Here is a 22,779-nt window from a genome sequence, read left to right on the forward strand (position 1 = left end):
CCCTTATACACTCATTTTTCACTTTGTTGCTTTTAAAAACTGTCTGTTCAGCTGAATTGTGAAACTTTGGTGGCTAAGCTGTAATTAAAGATTCAAAAGAAACTCTTCAGATTGACGCAAGACACATGACTTGCTTACAAAGTAGTTTACTGGCTTCTCATGTGGCAACATATTGAATGACAGGTCTGTTCCAGTGGTTGTTAATGGCCTGCTTATTATTTGGTTTGCCAAATAAGTTGCCAGGAAACATGGGCATGAATTTTGCATAAAATATTTATGACTTGTACAGAGTTTGGCTAGACCCAAGCTTTGTGTTGTGAAACCTCCCATTATACTTTTGTATTTCTATATATTTGTAAAATTCCACTTGTGACCCTAAAAACCTTTTTGTATCTAAATACTGCAGTTTAAACATGAGCTCCATGCCTGATTTTTGATACAAAGAGACAATCTGTCCTCCTTATACTAAGGCCCTGTCAGCACGAACACGGGTATTTTCCAAACCGCAGCTTTTTTTATGCGGTTTGCCAAACCGTACACACTCAAACACAGCACCAGGTCACTGAAACCGAACATCTTTAAAAACTACTGCCAGTGTGAAGATTTTCAAAAACTCCGGTTGCAGTGTTATCATGTAGACAGCGAAACCGGAGATTTTGGCTTGTGACATCGGAGCATGCGCTGTTATCTCCACCTACTGGAAACATTTTCAGGCTTCTGATTGGCCAACATGGCTTTACGGTTGAGATTATATCGCCACCTGTTGGCTTGGCATGCTCTTGACAGTGCTTCATAGCATGCTTTTGCGTTTTGATGTGGACTGAGATTTTTTTTTTTAAACGGAAGGAGGAAAAACTTGGTTTATAAAAATAACCGTGTACATGTGGACATGGCCTAAGAAATTAGCTTTATTAATAACAAAGCTCCATATGCAGCAACAGTGGCTGTTTCTGTATGTATTGTAACATCAACCTCATTGGTTAAATATGTGATGCATTTGCTAAGGTTTTAGTTTTTGCAGTATTATTTGGGTTCTTTAATGAATGCACACTGGGTATTAGTGCACTTGTATTATCAAGTGGTCCACCCGACCGTGATGTTCATTAAATGCTCATAAAGCAACATTCAGCAGCTAAATATTTAAATGCGCATGAGATGGCATTAAAGGTAAGTGTGAACATGATGCACAATTGCATTTTTAATTTGATTTAATTTTTTGTTTGTTTATTGCCAATTTGAGGACTTGGAAATTGTGATATTTAGTTAAAAAAAAGTTTCTCATGTCTTCATTGCAACAGTTTTTAGTAAACAAAATAATAATAATAATAATAATGAAGTCTGTGCCTAAAATAAAGGTTACACAGTATAGCTTTATATGAAGACCCTGAAAGAAACTCAGGATTTATAGGGCTATTCTGGTGCTATTGTATGTTACTTCAAAAGGAAAACAGTGTTGCAAAGAAGAAAGAATATCATACGGTTTAGGAAAAATGTGTGGGTGTCTTTTGATTCTTGGGTGAACTGTTCATTGAATGCACACAAAGTTCAACTGCTTCCTCTAGAGTACAAACATACTCAAAATTAATATGGTTCATGCTTTTGTGTTTGGATTTGTGCAATTTGTGTTAATCATTTACAATATACAAAGAAAAAAAAAGTCCCCAGTCAAAACAATGACTCATTGGTTGGTGACTTGATACCCTTGCAATGGAGAGAGAGAGAGAATAAATAAAAACATCTACATTGTCTTGCTACTAACATACTTGTCCTTGAAAATTTTAATTGTTGATTACATACCTCTCTAAAACACAGGAGGAATTAAGACTATTTCAAAAGAAAATCTCTTACTGCACAATTTACTAATTGAATTTAAATGGGCAAATTTAATCAGATATTAATCGAGATATTACTTTGCAATATTGTTATTCCATAATGCAATATACTCTACAGCCTGCATGAATAGAATTGTTTGTTTGCTGTCGCAAAAAGACCTTAGTTCACATGATTTTGTATGAAGTGCTTGTAATACTTTTGTAATACCTAAAAAACAGGGCTGGTATGATGTATAGGTCTTTGAATAGTTTACAATAAAAACCCAAAGGATAAACTTTTAAACAACCTTGTGGAAACAATCAGATCAAATAATTGTTCTGTATGGAAGTGTAAAAAAAAAAAAAAAAAAAAAAAAAAAAAAAGCCTAAGAATAATGAGGGATGTGCCCCCATTCCCATACAAAGTTTGCAAAATCAAGAATGTCATTACATTACAACACCAAACACTGGGTCCTTTAAACCTTTATGGACTTATCAGAATTTTGTGTGCATTTACATGCTTTATATCTCACTGATGTGGCAGCTATTTTAATGATTTTAATGTATCCCATGCACATTTTAACAATCCAAAGACTAAATCTGTCTATCAGATCTGAGTGGACACTGTTCTGCTTCTATATATTGGCAGTGAAATACATTAGATTTAGATTAATGACTTTTAAAGGGGATTTTAAAACAATGAAATCAATCTGCATATGTTCTGTTTGAATAAGTGAAACTTGTGGGTAGTTCCAAAAATTCCTGTAACTAATAAAATGGTTGTACTGCTTTTGTAGGAGCATTAAATCTGTAGTTTATTCCAAAATTCAAAACCATGGTGAATGTGACTGTCAAGGCTCTTCAAAAAGGAAGTAACAGTGTGTGTATGCTGTCTTTTTAAGACCATACAATACATTTTTGCGAGAGGGGAAAAAATAAATGGAAGTTATTGGAACTCTTTCCCTCAACTTCAAATCTGGCATGTTAAGATGTTTTCCTTGCAGCCGAAATAACTCCAGTTTTAGTTGGAAGTGTCATGACTTCTCACAGTTCTTGCTGAAATCTCGCTGCCATCATTGGGAGGCCTGTAACTTGCCAGTCAGAAATGGATGAGGGGTGTCTCTTTCTTAGTTATTGTTTGCACACTCACCATTGATAACAATCAAGAAAAAAGGGAAAAGTTTGCATCTGATTTGAGCAGAACAATGGGTTTTCATAGAAGCTAACTGGTCACTGCCAATGCCACATGAATCTGACCCATTATATTAAAGTTGTCTTTTAGTTGGCAGAGCCATTGTGAGTTGTTGGGGCTGGTAATACTCCCCCTTACAGGTGAGAGACAGCAGCATCAGAGACTTGTACAGGTGCTGGTCTAATAATTAGAATATCATCAAAAAGTGTATTTATTTCACTAATTCCATTCAAAAAGTGAAACTTGTATATTATATTCATTCATTACACACAGACTGATATATTTAAAATATAAATATTATAACTGACAACTAAGGAAAATCCCAAATTCAGTATCTCAGAAAATTAGAATATTGTGAAAAGGTTCAATATTGAAGACACCTGGTGCCACACTCTAATCAGCTAATTAACTCAAAACACCTGCATGTTGGTGTCTCTCAGTCTAGTTCTGTAGGCTACACAATCATGGGGAAGACTGCTGACTTGACAGTTGTCCAAAAGACGACCATTGACACCTTGCACAAGGAGGGCAAGACACAAAATGTCATTGCAAAAGAGGCTGGCTGTTCACAGAGCTCTGTGTCCAAGCACATTAATAGAGAGGCGAAGGGAAGGAAAAGATGTGGTAGAAAAAAAAGTGTACAAGCAATAGGGATAACCGCACCCTGGAGAGGATTATGAAACAAAAACCCATTCAAAAATGTGGGGGAGATTCACAAAGAGTGGACTGCAGCTGGAGTCAGTGCTTCAAGAACCACTAGGCACAGACGTATGCAAGACATGGGTTTCAGCTGTCGCATTCCTTGTGTCAAGCCACTCTTGAACAACAGACAGCGTCAGAAGCATCTCGCTTCAGAAAGGACTGGACTGCTGCTGAGTGGTCCAAAGTTATGTTTGCTGATGAAAGTAAATTTTGCATTTCCTTTGGAAATCAGGGTCTCCGAGTCTGGAGGAAGAGAGGAGAGGCACAAAATCCACATTGCTTGAGGTCCAGTGTAAAGTTTCCACAGTCAGTGATGGTTTGGGGTGCCATGTCATCCGCTGGTGTTGGTCCACTGTGTTTTCTGAGGTCCAAGGTCAACACAGCCATATACCAGGAAGTTTTAGAGCACTTCATGCTTCCTGCTGCTGACCAACTTTATGGAGATGCAGATTTAATTTTCCAACAGGACTTGGCACCTGCACACAGTGCCAAAGCTTCCAGTACCTGGTTTAAGGACCATGGTATCCCTGTTCTTAATTGTCCAGCAAACTCGCCTGATCTTAACCCCATAGAAAATCTATGGGGTATTGTGAAGAGGAAGATGCGATATGCCAGACCCAAGAATGCAGAAGAGCTGAAGGCCACTATCAGAGCAACCTGGGCTCTCATAACACCTGAGCAGTGCCACAGACTGATTGAGTCCATGCCACACCGCATTGCTGCAGTAATTCAGGCAAAAGAAACCCCAACTAAGTATTGAGTGCTGTACATGCTCATACTTTTCATGTTCATACTTTTCAGTTGGCCAAGATTTCTAAAAATCCTTTCTTTGTATTGGTCTTAAGTAATATTCTAATTTTCTGAGATACTGAATTTGGGATTTTCCTTAGTTGTCAGTTATAATCATCAAAATTAAAAGAAATAAGCATTTGAAATATATCGGTCTGTGTGTAATGAATGAATATAATATACACGTTTCACTTTTTGAATGGAATTAGTGAAATAAATCAACTTTTTGATGATATTCTAATTATATGACCAGCACCTGTATATAAAAGAGGCAGGCCGACCCAATCTCATGAGGAAACTTTAACGTTTTGGCGGTTTGGTGGCACATTTGTATGATTTGATTTGCTTGAATTGATAAGTGATAAATTTAATATTTTTAAGAAAAAAAAAAAATGTTTCAAGGCATAAAAAAGATTTTGAAAGCATACGGATAAGATTATACAAGTTCCCCTAAACTAAAAAAGTTACGAATTGCCATGAGTGAGTTGGACAGTCTATTGCAGTGAATGGATAACATTGGAATGCCTAAATATTCCTTACATGGTAAAATGGAAGTCCAGTTTTCCAAATATAAAATCCCGTTCACGAAGTCATCGCTTGATTTTATAACACTGTTAACTGTTTAATGACATCAGCGCAACTGCTGTTAGAAGCTCCAGATCCAGTGTAAATGAAGCTCAAGCTGAACAATTGCATTTTTTTCTAAATTGGAAGTATTCTCAAACTGCTCAATTTTAAGCGTAAACATCCCCCCTACCCCTTCTACTACCTTTTTCACATTACGACTCAGTGAAGCTCTTGGGACGGTGGATGTTCGTCAGCCAATCAGCGTCGTCATGATGTCATTTTCCTTCAGCTTCAAAGTGATTAATTGCATGTTTACATCTCATGGAAGATGAGAAAACTTCAGTGTGACCACAACCAAAGATTTTTTTCGCAACTCAGACTTGTAGGGGTCCTACACCAGTCAAGCAGCTTCTTTTTGAGATAAGTGGAAATGCTTACGGATGGCTCCAGGTATTTCAGACCTCAGTATAAAGACATGTCTCCCACATTCCCATTTCCACAACCAACTGGGTAAAAATGCTTCACAGATGGAAGGATAACAGAGGAAATTTGGACTGCATCCTTTCGTTTGGCCTGGACATCCAAACATCAAGCCATGTAAGGCTGTTGTTTTTTGTGCTGATTTTGTTCCATATGTTTATATGAAAATGTTCTTCATATACCAGCTAACTCGGGTGTCCAAGCTTGTTTCCTGGAGGGCCAATGTCCTGCAATTTAGCTCCAACCCTAATTAACTTTTTCTTTGCCATTTCCAATTTTCAAGCAGTCACATCTGTAAGTGAATATGTGAAATAACGTGTTCATCAAACATTAAACAGCATTTAAATTAAAACTGACTGTTACTAAATAAAATGACGATCCAGGAATTGGTGTAGGACTGAGCAAAATTTGCAGGTTTTGATGGAAACCATTTATTCCATTTATCGGACGTAGCCATGAAACTTTTGTGAAAATGCTGGTGGTGGCTGGCAACTTAATAAAAAAAAGCTGGCAAGGAAAGAGTTAAGCATACCTGAACCAGCTAATCAAGGTGTTTGGACTCATTAGAAACTTCCAGGCCATTGGTTCTTCCGGGGCAGGATCGGACACCCCTGAAGTAACTAAATGTTAGCTACACTACTAACTTAACTACATTTTTCAGTGTCCAGGAGCTCAGCTGTGTAGCTTTTGTACCAAGCGTTCCAGAAAGTGGTGGGGTCAAGATACAAAACCCTACATTGCTGCGTTTCTGTGACATGAATTTGAATCAGCACTCAGCACAATTGTTCTTGGAATTCTCCAGCTGGCATTGTTCTTCAGGTGCCCAATCCTGTTCCTGGAGATCTACCTGCCTGCAGAGTTCAGTATCAGCCCTATCCAGTGCTTATTAAGACTTCAGTTAGTTGGTTCAAGTGTGTTTGATCAGGGTTTGAGCTGAACTTTGTAAGAAGGTAAATCTCCAGGATTGTGCACCTCTAGTCTAATGATATGATACAAAAAACAACTGTAGTTTGACTGCAGTTTAAGTGTGTCAAGTTGAAAAACTTGGCAAGCTACAATTTCATAGTGGTTTCCCACAATACTTTATACATTTTTTTTCCATATATTTCATAAACTTTTTTTGTTAGTTTGGTCAATTTTTTTTTTATTTTTGTATCAGTTGAGGCACGAGTCTGCATAATAAAGGTATCACACCAAAACATTTTCCTTTCATGCTTTTGTTTCAAAAAGAGCACCAAAAGGATATTATATACTTTTTTCCCTATTAAAAATAAATGTGTGGCCATGTTTTTATTCATTTTTATTTTATTCATGTTGTGATAAATTGTTACCCTGGTACTGGTATGTTGCAGCGTTCTTATGGTCGTTGTCTGTCAATGTTCCAAAACATGTGAGGAAAATTGACACACATCTTCACTATTTTCAACATTTCTCATGATCTGCTTTGCATTTTGTCCTTTATTCATGTAGAAAAAAAAAATTCTCCAGTTAATATTTTCAAAATATTTTCCCAAGGGGCATGTGCCCCTTTTCCACTTGAGCCATTTTTTTCCTTTTTTTTTTTAATTAAACGCCCTTTTGTGAAGGCCTGCACAATCCAACTATTAATACAACTAATGAAGAATAATTTAGCCATAATAAAATGATCCACATGATGACCTTTCACCTGATGAACTCATCCGGGACAATCCCTCACGTTAGTAATTTAGCGTCAGCGGCTGCCGGTAAGTGGAGTTCTCAGCGGAGCGGTGTGCTTGTATATTATTAAAGTATTGTTATTATTATACAAGAACGACGTGAAGAAAGCTTGTACAGCTGTTGTAGAATGTGGAAGTACCGTAAAGCTGACTGCACACTAGACGATTTTCAAATCTTAAATGATTTTAAAACCACAGACATGAAGACAGTTTCAACCGATTTTTAGCCTTATAATCCTCTGAACGCACACACTAGGCGATTCAACCAGACCACGAGAACACACACTTGATGATAGGAACGATTTCACAGTGACATGAGATCTTACGGAGACTCGCGACTACGTGACTAAAGAAGAAAAACAAATAGAGGACAATCAGTGTTGTCAGCTGACTCTCTGCGTGCGTTCTGTTTCACAGTGAAAAACAAAGTATAATAGTTTCAGCTATAGAAGCACGCAACATCCGGTAGGTGGCTCTCATTGGATATCGTGGGTATCACGTCAGAGGCAGCCTGATCAAGAGTCATAAATATCAAACATGTTTGATATTTGATTTGAGTTCGGAGACACTCAGTCTCGAACGGGAGCAGATAAATAATCGTAATGAACCACACAATAGAGGATTTTTTGGACAAAAAATCCCCGATCGTTCGGGGATGCAAATCGGCCTTAAAATCGTCTAGTGTGCGGCCAGCCTTAGCTGCAGCAAGGGGCTATAATATTTTTGTTCAATATTTTCCTAATGACAATTTTATGATTGGTTTAAAAAGGCTACAACGAACACCTTTTTCCCATTTTTATCACAGAATAAGGTAGGAAATATATTTTTTAGTTTATATACTAAATATGTCAATCAGTACTGCATTTATTACCTGGAGATAACTTGAAAAACACATATAAACCATATATTTTCGCAATTGTGTGTTTATTGTCTTCACGTTTCATCAGTAAAACGTTTCTGCTTTTTATTCAGCTCAGCTATAGTCTGATGCTTTTGTCCATATTATGGATTTCCTGCACTTCATAAGTTATTACTTCTATGAAACTGTTTTGGGCTTTCTGCATGAGAGCACCCTCTGGCTTCGAGTATGAATGAAACATGCACTGTATGAGAGTGCTCCATGTTCACATCTCCTCATTTTGCATACGAATAAAATGTCAGGTCATGCATAGACTATCGATACTGTCTCTTTGAATTTAAATCTAAAAACCTGTATTTGAAAACCTGCCTGAATAACATTTTATTAAAATTAAAAATTTATTAAATATTAAAAATGCAGCTGACGTAGTCCTACTCACAGCAATAGCATATAAACCAGTGATCCTCAAATCTGGCCCACGAGGTCCACTTTCCTGCAGAGTTTAGCTCTTACCCTAATCAAACACACCTGAGCAAGCTAATCAGTGTCTTCAGGATCATTAGAAAATCACAGGTAGTTGAGTTTGATCAGGGTTAGAGCTAAAATCTGCAGCGCATTGGCCCTCCAGGGTAAGATTTAGAAACCCCGCTATAAACAAAGGTGCCTGTTCTCTTTCATTCTTGATGTTTGATTGGGAAAAGTTTAAATGCCGTCAAGGGGTCTTGTCTTTTTTATGTTATCAGACTAAAAACTATTCATACTTTGAACTACAAACCCGATTCCAAAAAAGTTGGGACACTGTATAAATTGTAAGTAAAAAAGGAATGGAATTATTTACAAATCTCATAAACTTATATTTTATTCACAATAGAATATAGATAACATATCAAATGTTGAAAGTGAGACATTTTGAAATGTCATGCCAAATATTGGCTCATTTTGGATTTCATGAGAGCTACACATTCCAAAAAAGTTGGGACAGGTAGCAATAAGAGGCCGGAAAAGTTAAATGTACATATGAGGAACAGCTGGAGGACCAATTTGCAACTTATTAGGTCAATTGGCAAAATGATTGGGTATAAAAAGAGCCTCTCAGAGTGGCAGTGTTTCTCAGAAGTCAAGATGGGAATTCCCCAAAATCCATAGAAACAAAAACAATAGCAATATCAGAAAGGAGTTTGTAGTTATTATCATCTACAGTGCATAATATCATCCAAAGATTCAGAGAATCTGGAACAATCTCTGTGCGTAAGGGTCAAGGCCGGAAAACCATACTGGATGCCCGTGATCTTCGGGCCCTTAGACGGCACTGCATCACATACAGGAATGCTACTGTAATGGAAATCACAACATGGGCTCAGGAATACTTCCAGAAAACATTGTCGGTGAACACAATTCACCGTGCCATTCACCGTAGCCAGCTAAATCTCTATAGGTCAAAAAAGAAGCCATATCTAAACATGATCCAGAAGTGCAGGCGTTTTCTCTGGGCCAAGCTCATTTAAAATGGACTGTGGCAAAGTGGAAAACTGTTCTGTGGTCAGACAAATCAAAATTTTAAGTTCTTTTTGGAAAACTGGGATGCCATGTCATCCGGACTAAAGAGGACAAGGACAACCCAAGTTGTTATCAGCGCTCCCTTCAGAAGCCTGCATCTCTGATGATATGGTCTTGCATGAGTGCGTGTGGCATGGGCAGCTTACACATCTGGAAAGGCACCATCAATGCTGAAAGGTATATCCAAGTTCTAGAACAACATATGCTCCCATCCAGACATCGTCTCTTTCAGGGAAGACCTTGCATTTTCCAACATGACAATGCCAGACCACATACTGCATCAATTACAACGTAGAAGTAGGATCGGGGTACTGAAATGGCCAGCCTGCATTCCAGATCTTTCACCCATAGAAAAACATTTGGAGCATCATAAAGAGGAAGATGCGACAAAGAAGACCTAAGACAGTTGAGCAACTAGAAGCCTGTATTAGACAAGAATGGGACAAACATTCCTATTCCTAAACTTGAGCAACTTGTTTTGCAGACTGTTATAAAAAGAAGAGGGGAAAACATGGCCTTGTCCCAACTTTTTTGAGATGTGTTGATGCCATGAAGTTCAACTTATTTTTCCCTTAAAATTATACATTTTCTCAGTTAAAACATTTGATATGTCATCTATGTTGTATTCTGAATAAAATATTGAAACTCCACATCATTGCATTCTGTTTTTATTCACAATTTGTACAGTGTCCCAACTTTTTTGGAATTGGGTTTGTATTATCATTACAGTATTTTAAAAACTTGAGTGCCTTAATAATTGTTTTCAGAACACTGGTAAAACAGGCATATACTGATTTTCTCATCCTCCGAATTATACTTATCAATCCTGTTTTTATTATCATTAACATTCAAAAAATTAATAAATTCAGAACAGGATTAGAATAGAATTCTATTTTAAATAAGATAGAAATATATTTTTTTTCTACAACAGCAACAGTAGTGTTTACAACAGCAAAATCACTATACACTATAAACGCAACAATAATAATAATATAATTCAGTTTCTAATTCCAGAGTAATTAAGAGGTGCAAATAATCTTTTTTTTACCCTTTAAACTTAAAATGGGCTTTTCTGTTCTGTGATTATTTTTCAAAACTGCGGCATGGCATATAAGCATCCATTTCGATACATGTTTCAGCAAGGAGCACAACCCTATTTAAAGCTGTTTTGTGTGCCCCTTCTGCACGGCCCTGCTTTTGCGTAAGTTAATCATCTAATATAAATAAATCATGAAGGCCAATTGAAGGACCACCACTTCATTTTTCATGCATACATATATTACGCAGGAGAGCCTGCAAGGGAAACATACCATTATTCAGTACATAAAGACAGTAATGATTTAGTTTGTTTTCTTATTTGAAGGGTGATGAAAAAACATGAGACCAGCCCCGTTTTTAAAAAAGAAGTTGTGCAGTGTCCTGATTGATGACTTAAAGGGATAGTTTACCTTAATATGAAAATGTACATGATTTACTTCTTTTCTCATGTCATTCCAAGCCTGCATGACCGAGTTCCTATCATGAAACACTAAAAGAGAAAGTTGGAATAATGTACTGGCTTCTCTTTTCCACATAATGAAAGTGATGTTATTTGTATATGGCTATTTGTATCTCTTCAGAGGACTTGGGATGTAGATTTACTTATCTTTTGTTCATTTTGGAGCTTGACTGGCTGGATCTCTATTCACTTACATCATGTGGAGTACACTGGCCAGTACATTTATCAACATTTATGCTTCTGTGTTCCACATGCAGGTTTGGAACAACACAGGCTGTCAGTGAATTGAGAATGTTTTTCGGGTGAACTGTGTCTTTAAGTCTCCATGTCTTGGAACTGCTGAACAGATGGCCTGCAAGCTGCCTTCAGGTCTGCTTATCAAATATGAAAAGACACTTCTGACAGCATTACACCTCAGGTAAGCCTTTTTCATACCATGCATTACAAAAAATATGTTTAGCACTTTTTTTTGTTGTTTTCATGGCACATTTTCAAGTGTTTTTGGACATTTCAATACAATGATGCTTCAATGAAGTCTGTTATTTAAAATAAAGATTATTTCTCATCCAACTTGTGGTCTTGTTTTCAATCAAACTGGTTTATAAGTTACTAAATATTGCAAATATAGCTGAATAATCAATCCTGGTTGTCAACAATTTAATTTTATTAGTGCACTTCTGTTGTGTCAGTTGTAATGTTTTGGTTATGTTTGGTGATGCAAAACTGTTAAATACCCTTAAATGGAAAATACATTTCACAGTAGCAGGGTAGTAACGACTTTCCTCATGCAACTTTCAACACAATGTAGTTGAACAGAAATATTTTTTTTAATGTAATACCTAGCTATAGCAATGAAAACATAAAACATTGGTTTTAAGTGTTACTATTCTGAATGTTGGACTCATGCATCTTCTGTTTACATGCAATGCTGTAATACAATAGTATGTAAAGACACTTATAAATTCTGTCAGACAAGAATTCATGTTTTCCTATTCTCTAAAAGTGTAGACAGCCAGATTAATGGACAAACATGGAATTAAAAAAACTTTAATGGTTAAGACCATTACCGTGTATATGCAATAGGACATCTATAAATAAATGTATAATATATTAATACATTTAAATGACCTGTATGCTTTATTATTATAAACATTTAAAAAAAAATGTATATTTGGTCCCCTACTAAAAATGGATCAAAACATGTTGTGAATGTCCTCAGTAAATAATTAACTTTTTTTTTTAATAATAATAAAAGTTCAAATAAAAACTGTACTAAATCATCTTTGTTTTTATATGAATGAAGATTTTATGGCAAGGACATATCAGCTTTGAGGCACAATGGTCACAACGGTTTAGAGTATGAATTCATATCCTGTAATGGTTCAGTTAGAAGGAAGAGCCTGTAGGACAGCCTGTGGCACTCTGCTTAAATAGTACTCATGATTCCTCAGTGTTGCTAGCACTCCAGCAGAGTTCATGTGCTTCACATTGGCATCATATGTGTATGCATTACCATGCATGTCTGTCAGTTTGCCTGTATATAAAAAAACAACATAAAATGTATATATTCATCTTAAATATCAAGTGCATTTTCAAGAATGTATATGCAAAACATGACTGTCACCTCCAACTGCCTGCAGAATTGCTTCGGGTGCACATGTGTCCCACTTTTTACATCCTGGACTGGCAAACACATAAGCAGAGGCCTTTCCCTCCACCAGCTGGATGATCTACCAGGGCCAGAATAATGATGTAATTAGTTTTCTTCTATGCCACTAATGACTCAGTCAAATCAAAGGCTGTGACCCACCTTATTCCCAGCCCCTCCCACTCTGATGACATCATGAGGCTCCATGGCTTGCACTGTGTCGATCACAAGTTTATTGCTATGGGACCGTGTAGTAGTGATGATTCTTTTACCATCTGGGACTTCCTGGAGTTGAAACCCAAATGCGCCCAAACCCAATACTCCCCATAATGTTCTGCCCAAAGAAGCACCAGTCCCCATCTGAATAAACAGAGAACAAAAAAAAAAAAAAAACAGGTCAACCAATCCCAGCCTCTACCAAATATAGTGTAGCATGTGTGACCAACAAGTGTGAGTGACCAACAAGTTGGACCTGGTAGTTGTAGAAGGGTTGATTGATGACTCCAGCAATGGCTTTCCCTCCATAAGCAATGCCTATTAGCACTGTCACGTGATCCAAGAGCCCTGTAATAAAATGCACACAAACAACATTATAAATAGTATTAGACAGCTCCAACATTAAAATATTGTTAACCCCACTATGCCCTTGTAAATGTATATGGCACTGTATGGGTAAGACCTTAGGGTGTGTTCACACTTGGCAAGTTTGGTTCGATTAAACAAACTCAGGTACAATTACGCAGTTATTGTGGTTCATTTGAATAAGGTGAATGTTGCAATCTGAACTTTGGTGCATTCCAAAAAAGCAGACCGATACCCCCTAAAAAGGTGGGTCTCGGCCTGCTTGTTTGGTGTGCACCAAGGTTCGGGACCATAGGACAGGGGTGTCCAAACTCAGTCCTGGAGGGCCACTGTCCTGCAGAATTTAGCTCCAAATAGCCTCAACATACCTGCCTGGAAATTTTTAGTATACCTAGTAAGACCTTGATTAACTGGTTCAGGTTTGTTTAACTGGAGCTAAACTCTAAGGACAGTCGCCCTCCAGGCGCAGGACTGGACACCCCTGCCTTAGGAAGTGTTCACACTTGGCAGGTTTGATTCGATTAAACAAACTCTGGAGCGATTCAACAACTGTGTATGCTGCCCACCAAACCTTGGTGCACACCAAACAAGCGGACCAAAGACCAATCTTTTCAGGGGGTCTTGGTACACTTCCAAATGTACTTTAGTGCAGTTTACTAGAAATATGAACACAACACGGACTTGAGACATATAAATTAATCAAAACCTATCAGAATTTGATACAGGGACCATTTCTTTTTTTTTTTTACTCCTTTACACAATTATAAGTGCTGTCGCAAAATATGTCATAAAAGTTGTTCAATCAGGTTGTGACCCTATCTTTATGCCTTTAGTTTGTATCTTTAGGCTTGGTGTAAAAAATGGCAGTGTGAACCCTAAGTAAACCAGGAATAAAGTACTGTGTTCTTCTGTGGTCGGGATCAAAAGAACCAAGAGAACAGAACACAAGTGTGAACACACCCATGCTGGTAATGCAGGTTCAAGCCAGGTCTGCAACATTTCCCTATCCATTACACCTTACTTTCTCTCATAATTTCCTTTCCAATCTTTGCATCCCTAACAATGCAGTTGTCCAATAAATTTGTGGTAATTTATAAAGTTGAATAAACAACAAAATACCAATTAACAATGGAAGGAAAATAGTTGGTATATTGGATAACATTGGATAAAAGCAACAAAGAGCGCAAATGCAATGCAATGATTGCTCGTCAACTATGAGAAATGGCAAATGCCTAACTTAACAGCTGTTTCTGAGTGACAGCAACCTTCTACTTGTCTAATTTCAAAGTGACATCTCATGCCCCAAAAAGAAAAAAAAAACTTTAAATCACCGTACGGTTAGGGGATCTGTAGGGCTGCTCTGGCTTCTGTATGTAAACTGGGCTGTACAAAACCCTTGCAGCTACAACAGAGACAGGAGAGCAGAGACAAAGAAAGAAAAATAGGGGAAAGAGCAGATCACTATGCGACAGCACCAGATGTGTTGGACAAATGGAGGTCAAGTGGAGGTAGAGTTAGACAAAAAATTAAAAGTGAGATAGGAATGAGGGATAGATGCAAATGATAAAAAAAAAAAATCATCATTGTTCAACTGAAGTGGACATGCTTGCTACCTAATTAGGCACAATGCAAGTGTACTATTAGTAATGATTGTGTCCTCACTGAAAGTGAAAAGCCATACTGCTATCTGATCTGGAATTTGAAAGAAAAAAAAAATTCTGTTGTGGGTTGGACTAACAGGTGGAACAAGAAAAAAAAATAGTCTTAAGGTGCGGTCATATTAACAATATTTCAGCCAAATTTCACAGGCAAAAAGGTCAATTTTCAATAGTGTAGTGATGTGCACAGCTTACCCAGAAGTCACTTTCAAATCAAGCAGCTTTCTGTTGGCCAATGCAGCAAATTCACATGACCAGCTTGAACATGAGTGAAATCTGCATGGGGAGTTTTCGCCTTCACGCATAACTCTACGTGGATTCCTATTTAAATGACTGATTTGGCCTGCAAAATTTCGCCAAGCAACATTAAATGTGACCACTCCTTTAAGCCCCATTTACACATGGTATCGACATCTGCCTGAAGCAACTCGATCAGCCAAGGCCATTTACACCCAATATTAACCCCAATCTCCACAATTAACCACCTGTGGTTGGACTGTTTCTGAGAGGTGAGTGAACAGGCTATTCTTCACTGTTGTCTGAGAAACATCCAAATGCATCTGAAGTGCACTTTCTTTGTCCGCATTCTGCTCTGCTCTGTAATTTTTAACATAAGCACAGTCTGCTGATGTCCACACACACTGTCCATGTACAGCTCGATTTTTCTGTCCGTCCAGAGTCAGACAGTGCTCTATATCGAGGCTTATATTGCTTTACTGAAGTGACGTCACTGGTGACATTCTGTTTCAGGACAGAACTTTGTGTTTATTGTCAAATAAATAAAAATATTAGAATAAAATAGTTACAATAGTTTTTGCTATGAAACAGATATTGGTACTAAGAATCTTGGAATTTTACTGGTATTGGCACTGACTACTGAAACTGTGACAACACTGCTAGACAGAGTGGAACATGGGTGGATATAAATAAAATGTGGATTATAAATGTGGTTTGTGTAATTAGATGACAAAATTTACACCTATAAGTAATTCTGACCACTTGTGATCACATCACCCCAAACAGATATTAATACCAGGTGCTTTATTGCACAATGATGTTTACAGTCTTAGCTGAACAAGACCAAAACTCAAAGAATAGAAGAGGAAGGGTGTAATGTATTGTATGACGTTTTATCATGTGAAATAAAATGTTGAAAGCTGTTTATCTGCTCACCTTCTGTATATTCTTTAGTGCCATCAAGAGGGTCCACCCACACAACCAGCTAAGAATGATGAAATATTTCATATTACTTTTTGTTTCAGAAACAGTATATTCTACATTTATAGCACAGTTATAAGCATTATGCCCATATTCCGTTTCCTATTCCTCTTTACCTCTTCCTCCTTCAGGCTGGCATACTGATCCGGACAAGATTTTTGTAGAATTAGGCTGCTTTGTCCATTCTCTATCAGGTCCTCTTCAACAGCCTCAGCTGGTAATTCCTGCACAAATAAATTAAAATTCTCAATTAAAATATAATGTTCCACTGGTTGGAGCCAAAACAGGCTGAGCATCTTCATATTAGGAAATTACGTACCTCCTCCCCGATGATAGTGACTTTAGGGAAGCTTTTTGACAGGGATGCACATATACTCTTCTGAACAAGCCTGTCAGCCAGAGTCTGTAGATCATTGGCTCCTGACTGTTCCAAAAGCACAGGGTACAAAAACATCATGTCAAAAGCATGTGTAAAAACTATTTTACCACCTACATAAGCAGTAATGTTATATTCTCATAAGCCAAAATCAGCCTTGATTTTACCAAGTAGGATGTGTTAGTAATAGTTAATCAACATATTTGTTCAAACAAGCAGATTTTAGGGTCTTAAAGGGGGGTTTCAAGCATTCAGAGTTGTTTACACTGTTAAAGAGTTTCAAATGACGGAGTATTTCTGTGCCAAAATCTTATCTTACGCTCATACAAGTTTCGGAGAGTTTTTTTTTCTTCATGACGTAGACGAGGGCGGAACTCCTTATATGGACATTTCTCCCGGAAAAACGTGCCAGCGCAGCGTGAGCGCAGCGCTGCACGGGACTTGCTCGGGAACAATGTCTCCAAAGAAGTGTGTTTTTGGTTGTAAGGGAAAGATAAATTTGTTCAGCTTCCTTAAGAACCCAGCGTTATGTAAACAGTGGATACAGTTTGTTTTTCCGGGGCTGCAACGGAATTTCACAAGTGTGTTTGTTGACGAACGTTTTATAAACAAGGCCCAGTTCGACGCTGGATTTTTTTAAATCGTTTGATACTGAAAGATGGAGCGGTCCCAGCTATAAAAGATCCCGGTCATGATTCAGAACTGCAGACGGTAAGTGAAACGGCATCAAATGTCTTTTTTGTTGGCATTCGGCGCTCAAGTGCTCGTCACTCTTTAGCTCCACCCACAGCGCACCTCCAGGAGCCCTGCTTTTTACGGATAGAATCGTAAAGCTGTATCTTTCGTTTATAAATATGATAAAACTAAAGACTTTTTGGAGATATGAAGGATGCAATACTACTCTATAGGTACTCAAGATTAACATGAGATTGGGTGAAACCGTGAGTGTTATGCTCCCTTTAATGGAAGTGAAGAGCTTAGGACCTCTCAAGTGTGGTGAGATCATCTCAAGTGTTTTTTGGATCAACATCCTTGTTGGTAACATGCCTCTACTTGCCATACCTTTTCAACGATCCCCAGCTCTCCACTTTGAAGCACTTTCCGGACAATAGTTCCAGCCTTTTCGGCCACGGCGTAGGCTGAAGCCATCAGCCGCATCAGCACTGCAGGTCTGCTCGCCATGACACCTGCTGAAACAGAAAGCACACCTCACTGCAGCTCAGAAAGACACACCTACTGCAAATAACCAGGGGAAAAGTCAAAAGACAACAAGTTGTGCAAGTCACTATTATATGACCATTACGAGGAATGACATTCTAGCCAAAATAAAACTTAAAATATTGATTTACTACTGTTACTACTGTTGTGGTCAATACAAACAGATATTTATGAAACTTTATTTATCCAATGTCAACTCATCCTGAATATTCTGCTGCTGTCTTTTAGCCTACCTGTTTTGCACAAAATCTAATATTGTTATATCAGGGTTCTCATATTTTCTGTCTCAACCACGGTATATCAATTGTAAAGAATTTGTTGGATATTTAAGCGCTTGACAATTAAACAGATGCAGCTAATCTGACTCCATCCTCAGAGTCTAAGTTAATTTTTTCATTAAAGTTCATGCTAGATTTATCATATGTAATAATATTTGACACATTGTCTTTGTATCCTACAGTGGTGACCCATATATAGAGGGAAAGGGGGGAAAACAGTTTGAGATTAGATCTAAATGTAGGTGAATTTTTCTCAACATTTGAAAAGACTAACAGGTTTTAATAATTAACAATAATAGTAATAAATTTGTTTTTGTTTTTTAGGGTTAGGCACATCAACTTTGACAGCAGTCATGAACTGTATAGCTAGATGGTCAATGAGTAATTATGAAAATGGACTCTGAACATTACTGTCTGAAGAACAATTAGCAATGAAGACGCGGACACACTGTTTTAAAAAATAATTTACCAATCGTCCCCAAAACTCTCATTTTTGTTAACACACTCATATAAACACACACTTTACTCTTTAGTCGTGGTATACTCGTTCTTAGCGTTAATTCACTGTTCAGTTCCTGGGCGATATGTCGCAGTAAGTGAGTGTTTCGGGGGTCGGATCTAACGCTCTGTGCTCTTACTTGAATCGCGGTCCGTGTCCAGCGGAGCTCCAGGGTTCAGCTGCTCTGTGGGACAGGAAGACGTCGGACCGTCGTGTACACTGGGCTTGTCTTGTAGTTCTCGGAAGGGAGGTCTTAGTGCCCGCTGGGTTGCTTTCTTTTTAAAGTCATAGTTCAACTAAAATTCTGTCATGATTCTTTAGATATCCATACGGATTTGAAATAACATTGTAGTGTATTTTTTAAATAAACCATTTAATTTGCATGAGTAAAAACCTTACTGAAATTAATCATTTGTGGAATGCATTATAATATTTGTGAAGAAGAAAACGGATAGTTTTCAATGGAAGTTCGTTTCCATTAGGTGTAATATATATATATATATATATATATATATATATATATATATATATATATATATATATATATGTATGTATGTATGTATGTATATTATTTATAAAATTATTATAATATACTATAATATAAAGTCAGAATTGTGTGAGAACTATAAACAGAATTGTGAGATATACAGTGGCTATAAAAAAGAATCACCCCCTTTTAAAATAATCACATTTTGTTGCTTTGCAGCCTCAAATGAAGTGACATTTTTTTTGCAATTCTGAGTTTATATCTCACAATCGTGAGTTTTTTGTTCTCAGAATTGCAAGAAGAAATGTTTGAATTGGGAGGTATAAAGTTGCATTTATACATTAAGTCATTCATTCCACTGGTCTACAAGCTCTCATACACTCTTAGAGGGGTCATATGATGCGATTTCAAATTTTCCTTTCTCTTTGGAGTGTTACAAGCTCTTGGTGAATAAAGATCTGTAACGTTGCAAAGACTAAAGTGTCAAATCTAAAGAGATATTCTTAATAAAAGTTGAGACTCGTCCAAGCCTCCTGAAATGGCTCGTTCTAACACCCCCGCATCTCTACTTCAGTATGTGGGAAGATTTGCGTAACTCCACCAAGATGTTCAGGCAAAGAAAGAAGGCATACCTTTTATTCTCGTTGTAGTATTGTTGTAGCCGCCGCCTCCATGTCGTATAGACGCTGTGTGTTTTACTGTGAAAGCGAAACTACTTTGTTTGACCTTCCAAAAGAGGACGATATCCGCTTCGTCGTGCCTGGAGCTGATCCATGCTGGTCGCTGAGGAAATACATCAACTTTGCGCTGTGAATCGCTGAATCGGCTTTCACCATGGATGAAGCGGAGTCCAGCCCGGGGTCGTCACATGTGGTTGCTGCAAGACCAAGGTACGCTCCTTCATGGAATCCACCTGCCGCACTGTTCTCAAGCCGGACGCCGCTCACTCTAGGCCTCCGCTGACTCAAGGCCGCAGTGTGTGACGCTGTTTTGTTGAGAAAGTGAAACTACTTTGTTTTTGCCTTCCAAAAGAAGACACGACTAGAAATCATGTTTATATCACGTTTATAATGGGTTTTATGTTTATGTCTCGTCACTCAAGCCGAACAAGGCATCACAATATGTTAAGAGGCGTAACATTTTTTTTTTTTGTCAATTTCAACAATGAAAGTAATACATTGTATTGTAGAAGATTTTCAGTGATCTTAATTCAATATAATACATTCGAGAGTTGTCTTTGGCAAGCGCAACTCTGCTTTGTTGTGATCAATAAAGTCTACTGGCTTCAAAACCTCTCTTAGCAGTTTATTTTGAACAAGGAAAAACCCACAACATTATGTACTTTATCTGACTTAAGAGCTATTTCAGTGAAACCATTAGTGCTCCCTAAAAGTGTGAACGATTGAGTCTCATTGTTATTCTTGTGTAGTATCAGTAGGTCTATTTGTGATTTCTGACAAATGACTAAACTGAATTAAATCAAAGAGCATAAAATACACCTGAAAACATGCAGTCACATGCAACTGTGAATCCTTTTGTAGAAATGAATTTAAATAAATACTGTCTTGACAGAAAGAGGGATTCAAATGGGTTACAGCAGGCCTACTCATTTTACAGTCATCCTTAACGAAGCTGTTGCGTGATAATAATCCAGCTAATATCAAACTGAGTCTCATTTCTGACCTTTTATTGGGAGTTTATCTTTTCGTAAGTGAATCCAAGAGGAAGTCCTGTCTCTTAGTATACATTTAAGCTGAATAAATTCGTTTGGATAAGAAAGCCTAAAATTATGTGACATTCTAATATGTTGGATGTATGATGGGATTAAACTGTAATTTATTTATGCACACTCACAAGGATATATTAATATGTGTGTATATATATTAATAAAGCATTTTATTAATGTAAACACAAGTAAATCATTTAAGAAGATGATAGGATACATTAATATAATGCAAACAAGTTTCCCAAGAGCAATTTACATATCCACATTTAGACTGTTTTCCTTTATTTCCAGATAGTTGGCTGCAAGGTTTGCTTTCTTCTATCTATTGACCACTGGCCTGTATCCCATCTCTCCTTCCAGCTGCTCGGCTGTTAAAGTCCCCAGGATGGGTTGACAATCAGGGTTAAACACAGAATACGCGCTCATTTCTCCAGGTTGTCGGGCTCTTGGGCTTCGAAGGCCCTCATAGAGCCAGTAGAATAACGATATGAGAAAAAATGGCAGGCCAAACTCAAGTTCTGAAAAGAGCCCCAGCAGCACGAGCCACAGCAGCACTTTCAGCACGCTCAGATGGGTGAGAGCCACACTCTGAAGCCAACGGACACAGTTAGTATTCATCAGATGATGATTGTGATCCTAAAATGACAGGAAAATAATAGATTGGGGTCAGTTTCCAGGTATGTATCTTTTTTTTAAGTAGTAAGTGTGATCATACCTGTGTGTGTGGACTCTGAAGGCAGGTGTTGGGCTTCTGTTCTGGTGTGTCAGGACACACTGCTGGAGAATCAACGCTCATTGCTTTAGTTTCAGTCTGGATCACAGGATCAGCAGGTTTCTTAGCTTCAGTCTGGGCTTTCTTTCGGGCTCTGAACTCAGCCAGCTTACGCTCCATATTTCATAACTGAAAAACTGTAATCAGAGGGAAAATGTACAGAGCACTTAATCTGACGGTCACTTGTCAATATTTACCAGACTTCCGTATTTGTCTGGCACTGATCGGGAAATGCCTCAAATGTTCATTTGTTTTCTCCAGGGGGCGCTTGGTGGCTCAAAAAGCCAAATACTTCATCCGGCTACATTCAAATCTCAGGAGTTTTTGCCTCAATGAAAAACAAAAACACTATCGCATAAAAGTTTTTTTTTTTTTAAGTTTATCAATTCCAGTGAATAATACGAGACATACATGAAATAGTAAGCGCGCATTTCTCAAAATCAATGAATCCTCGATCCTGTAATCGCAGACCTCTGTTATTGGTCCAGGCGGACCAGCGCTGAGTAAAGTCACAGCTATCACGTGACAAACCCCATCTATTTCTGCGATGGATAATAATGTACACACTAAAAATTACACAGTGAAGAGATAAACAAGGTAAGTATTATTTATACCAGTCGCGGTCCACCAATTAAGAGAGTTCTGGTCGCAAAGCCTAGTCCATTTTATGACTTTATGGATAGTTTCATTGCTGTAGCCATCTTCTATGGGTCATCAAACGAGTTGAGGTTGCACACGGACACGTTTATGGCTGTACCCACCGGAAGTGTGTGCGTCACAGGAGAGGCTGTGATTAGGTACTGGCATCGTCGATGTAAGTAGTACATGGAAATATTTCAAATATTACTTAGGTATAAAATATTCATATATTTACATCTGAACCTCAGAAAGAATGGTTTATCAGTGGTTTCGCGGTAAGCGGAACTAACGATCCACTGATAGATGACAGCATAGCTCCCATTCCTCATAACAACAACAGCAGCACATAATGTCAGTATTACATGTCTAATAATCTATATAAGTTGAAGCTGCTTGCAAGGAATATGTGCAGCTATTTATTCAGTATGTTTAAGTATTATTTATTGGGTATCTCGTCTTTGCCCTATAATCAGAATCAAGGGGTTGATGTGGTCGGTTTTTTTTTGTTTTTTTTTTATTTTTATTT

At 37.7% G+C, this 22,779-nt stretch overlaps 2 protein-coding genes across 5 annotated transcripts; both read right to left on the reverse strand.

The window, feature by feature from the left end:
• Positions 1–11,798: 11,798 nt before the first annotated feature.
• On the reverse strand, positions 11,799–18,920 carry bpnt1 (bisphosphate nucleotidase 1). 4 transcript variants are annotated; one of them, XM_042777463.1, is made up of 10 exons: positions 18,769–18,920; positions 17,697–17,824; positions 16,578–16,682; positions 16,375–16,482; positions 16,214–16,262; positions 14,719–14,784; positions 13,273–13,364; positions 12,963–13,160; positions 12,777–12,882; positions 11,799–12,686 (listed from the first exon to the last, which is right to left on the reverse strand). In XM_042777463.1, the coding sequence occupies exons 2-10, from the start codon at positions 17,814–17,816 to the stop codon at positions 12,535–12,537; spliced, it is 996 nt and encodes a 331-aa protein (XP_042633397.1). In that variant the 5' UTR covers positions 17,817–17,824; positions 18,769–18,920; the 3' UTR covers positions 11,799–12,534. The 4 variants fall into 4 exon arrangements, with proteins under 4 accessions (XP_042633397.1, XP_042633398.1, XP_042633399.1 ...); XM_042777464.1 differs by having other exon boundaries at positions 17,697–17,821; positions 18,769–18,905; XM_042777465.1 differs by lacking the exon at positions 14,719–14,784 and having other exon boundaries at positions 18,769–18,919.
• A 1,866-nt stretch (positions 18,921–20,786) lies between these two features.
• Positions 20,787–22,424, reverse strand: LOC109113552 (SAYSvFN domain-containing protein 1-like). The gene is made up of 3 exons (XM_019126361.2): positions 22,229–22,424; positions 21,558–21,751; positions 20,787–21,478 (listed from the first exon to the last, which is right to left on the reverse strand). The coding sequence occupies exons 2-3, from the start codon at positions 21,732–21,734 to the stop codon at positions 21,161–21,163; spliced, it is 495 nt and encodes a 164-aa protein (XP_018981906.1). The 5' UTR covers positions 21,735–21,751; positions 22,229–22,424; the 3' UTR covers positions 20,787–21,160.
• Positions 22,425–22,779: the final 355 nt, after the last annotated feature.

This window comes from Cyprinus carpio, chromosome A20 (genome assembly GCF_018340385.1).
Source record: "Cyprinus carpio isolate SPL01 chromosome A20, ASM1834038v1, whole genome shotgun sequence".
Taxonomy (NCBI): Eukaryota; Metazoa; Chordata; class Actinopteri; order Cypriniformes; family Cyprinidae; genus Cyprinus; species Cyprinus carpio.

Bases quoted from the DNA above. Each gene is read 5' to 3' on its own strand.
- bpnt1 (XM_042777463.1), bottom strand. From the start codon at position 17,816: ATGGCGAGCAGACCTGCAGTGCTGATGCGGCTGATGGCTTCAGCCTAC. The intron at 16,483-16,577 runs GTACGTAATTTC...TTATTTGTGCAG, and splicing joins TCACTATCATCGGGGAGGAG to GAATTACCAGCTGAGGCTGT. The intron at 14,785-16,213 runs GTGAGCAGATAA...TCTCTGTTGTAG, and splicing joins CACTAAAGAATATACAGAAG to CTGCAAGGGTTTTGTACAGC.
- LOC109113552 (XM_019126361.2), bottom strand. From the start codon at position 21,734: ATGGAGCGTAAGCTGGCTGAGTTCAGAGCCCGAAAGAAAGCCCAGACT. The intron at 21,479-21,557 runs GTATGATCACAC...CTGTCATTTTAG, and splicing joins TTCAGAGTCCACACACACAG to GATCACAATCATCATCTGAT.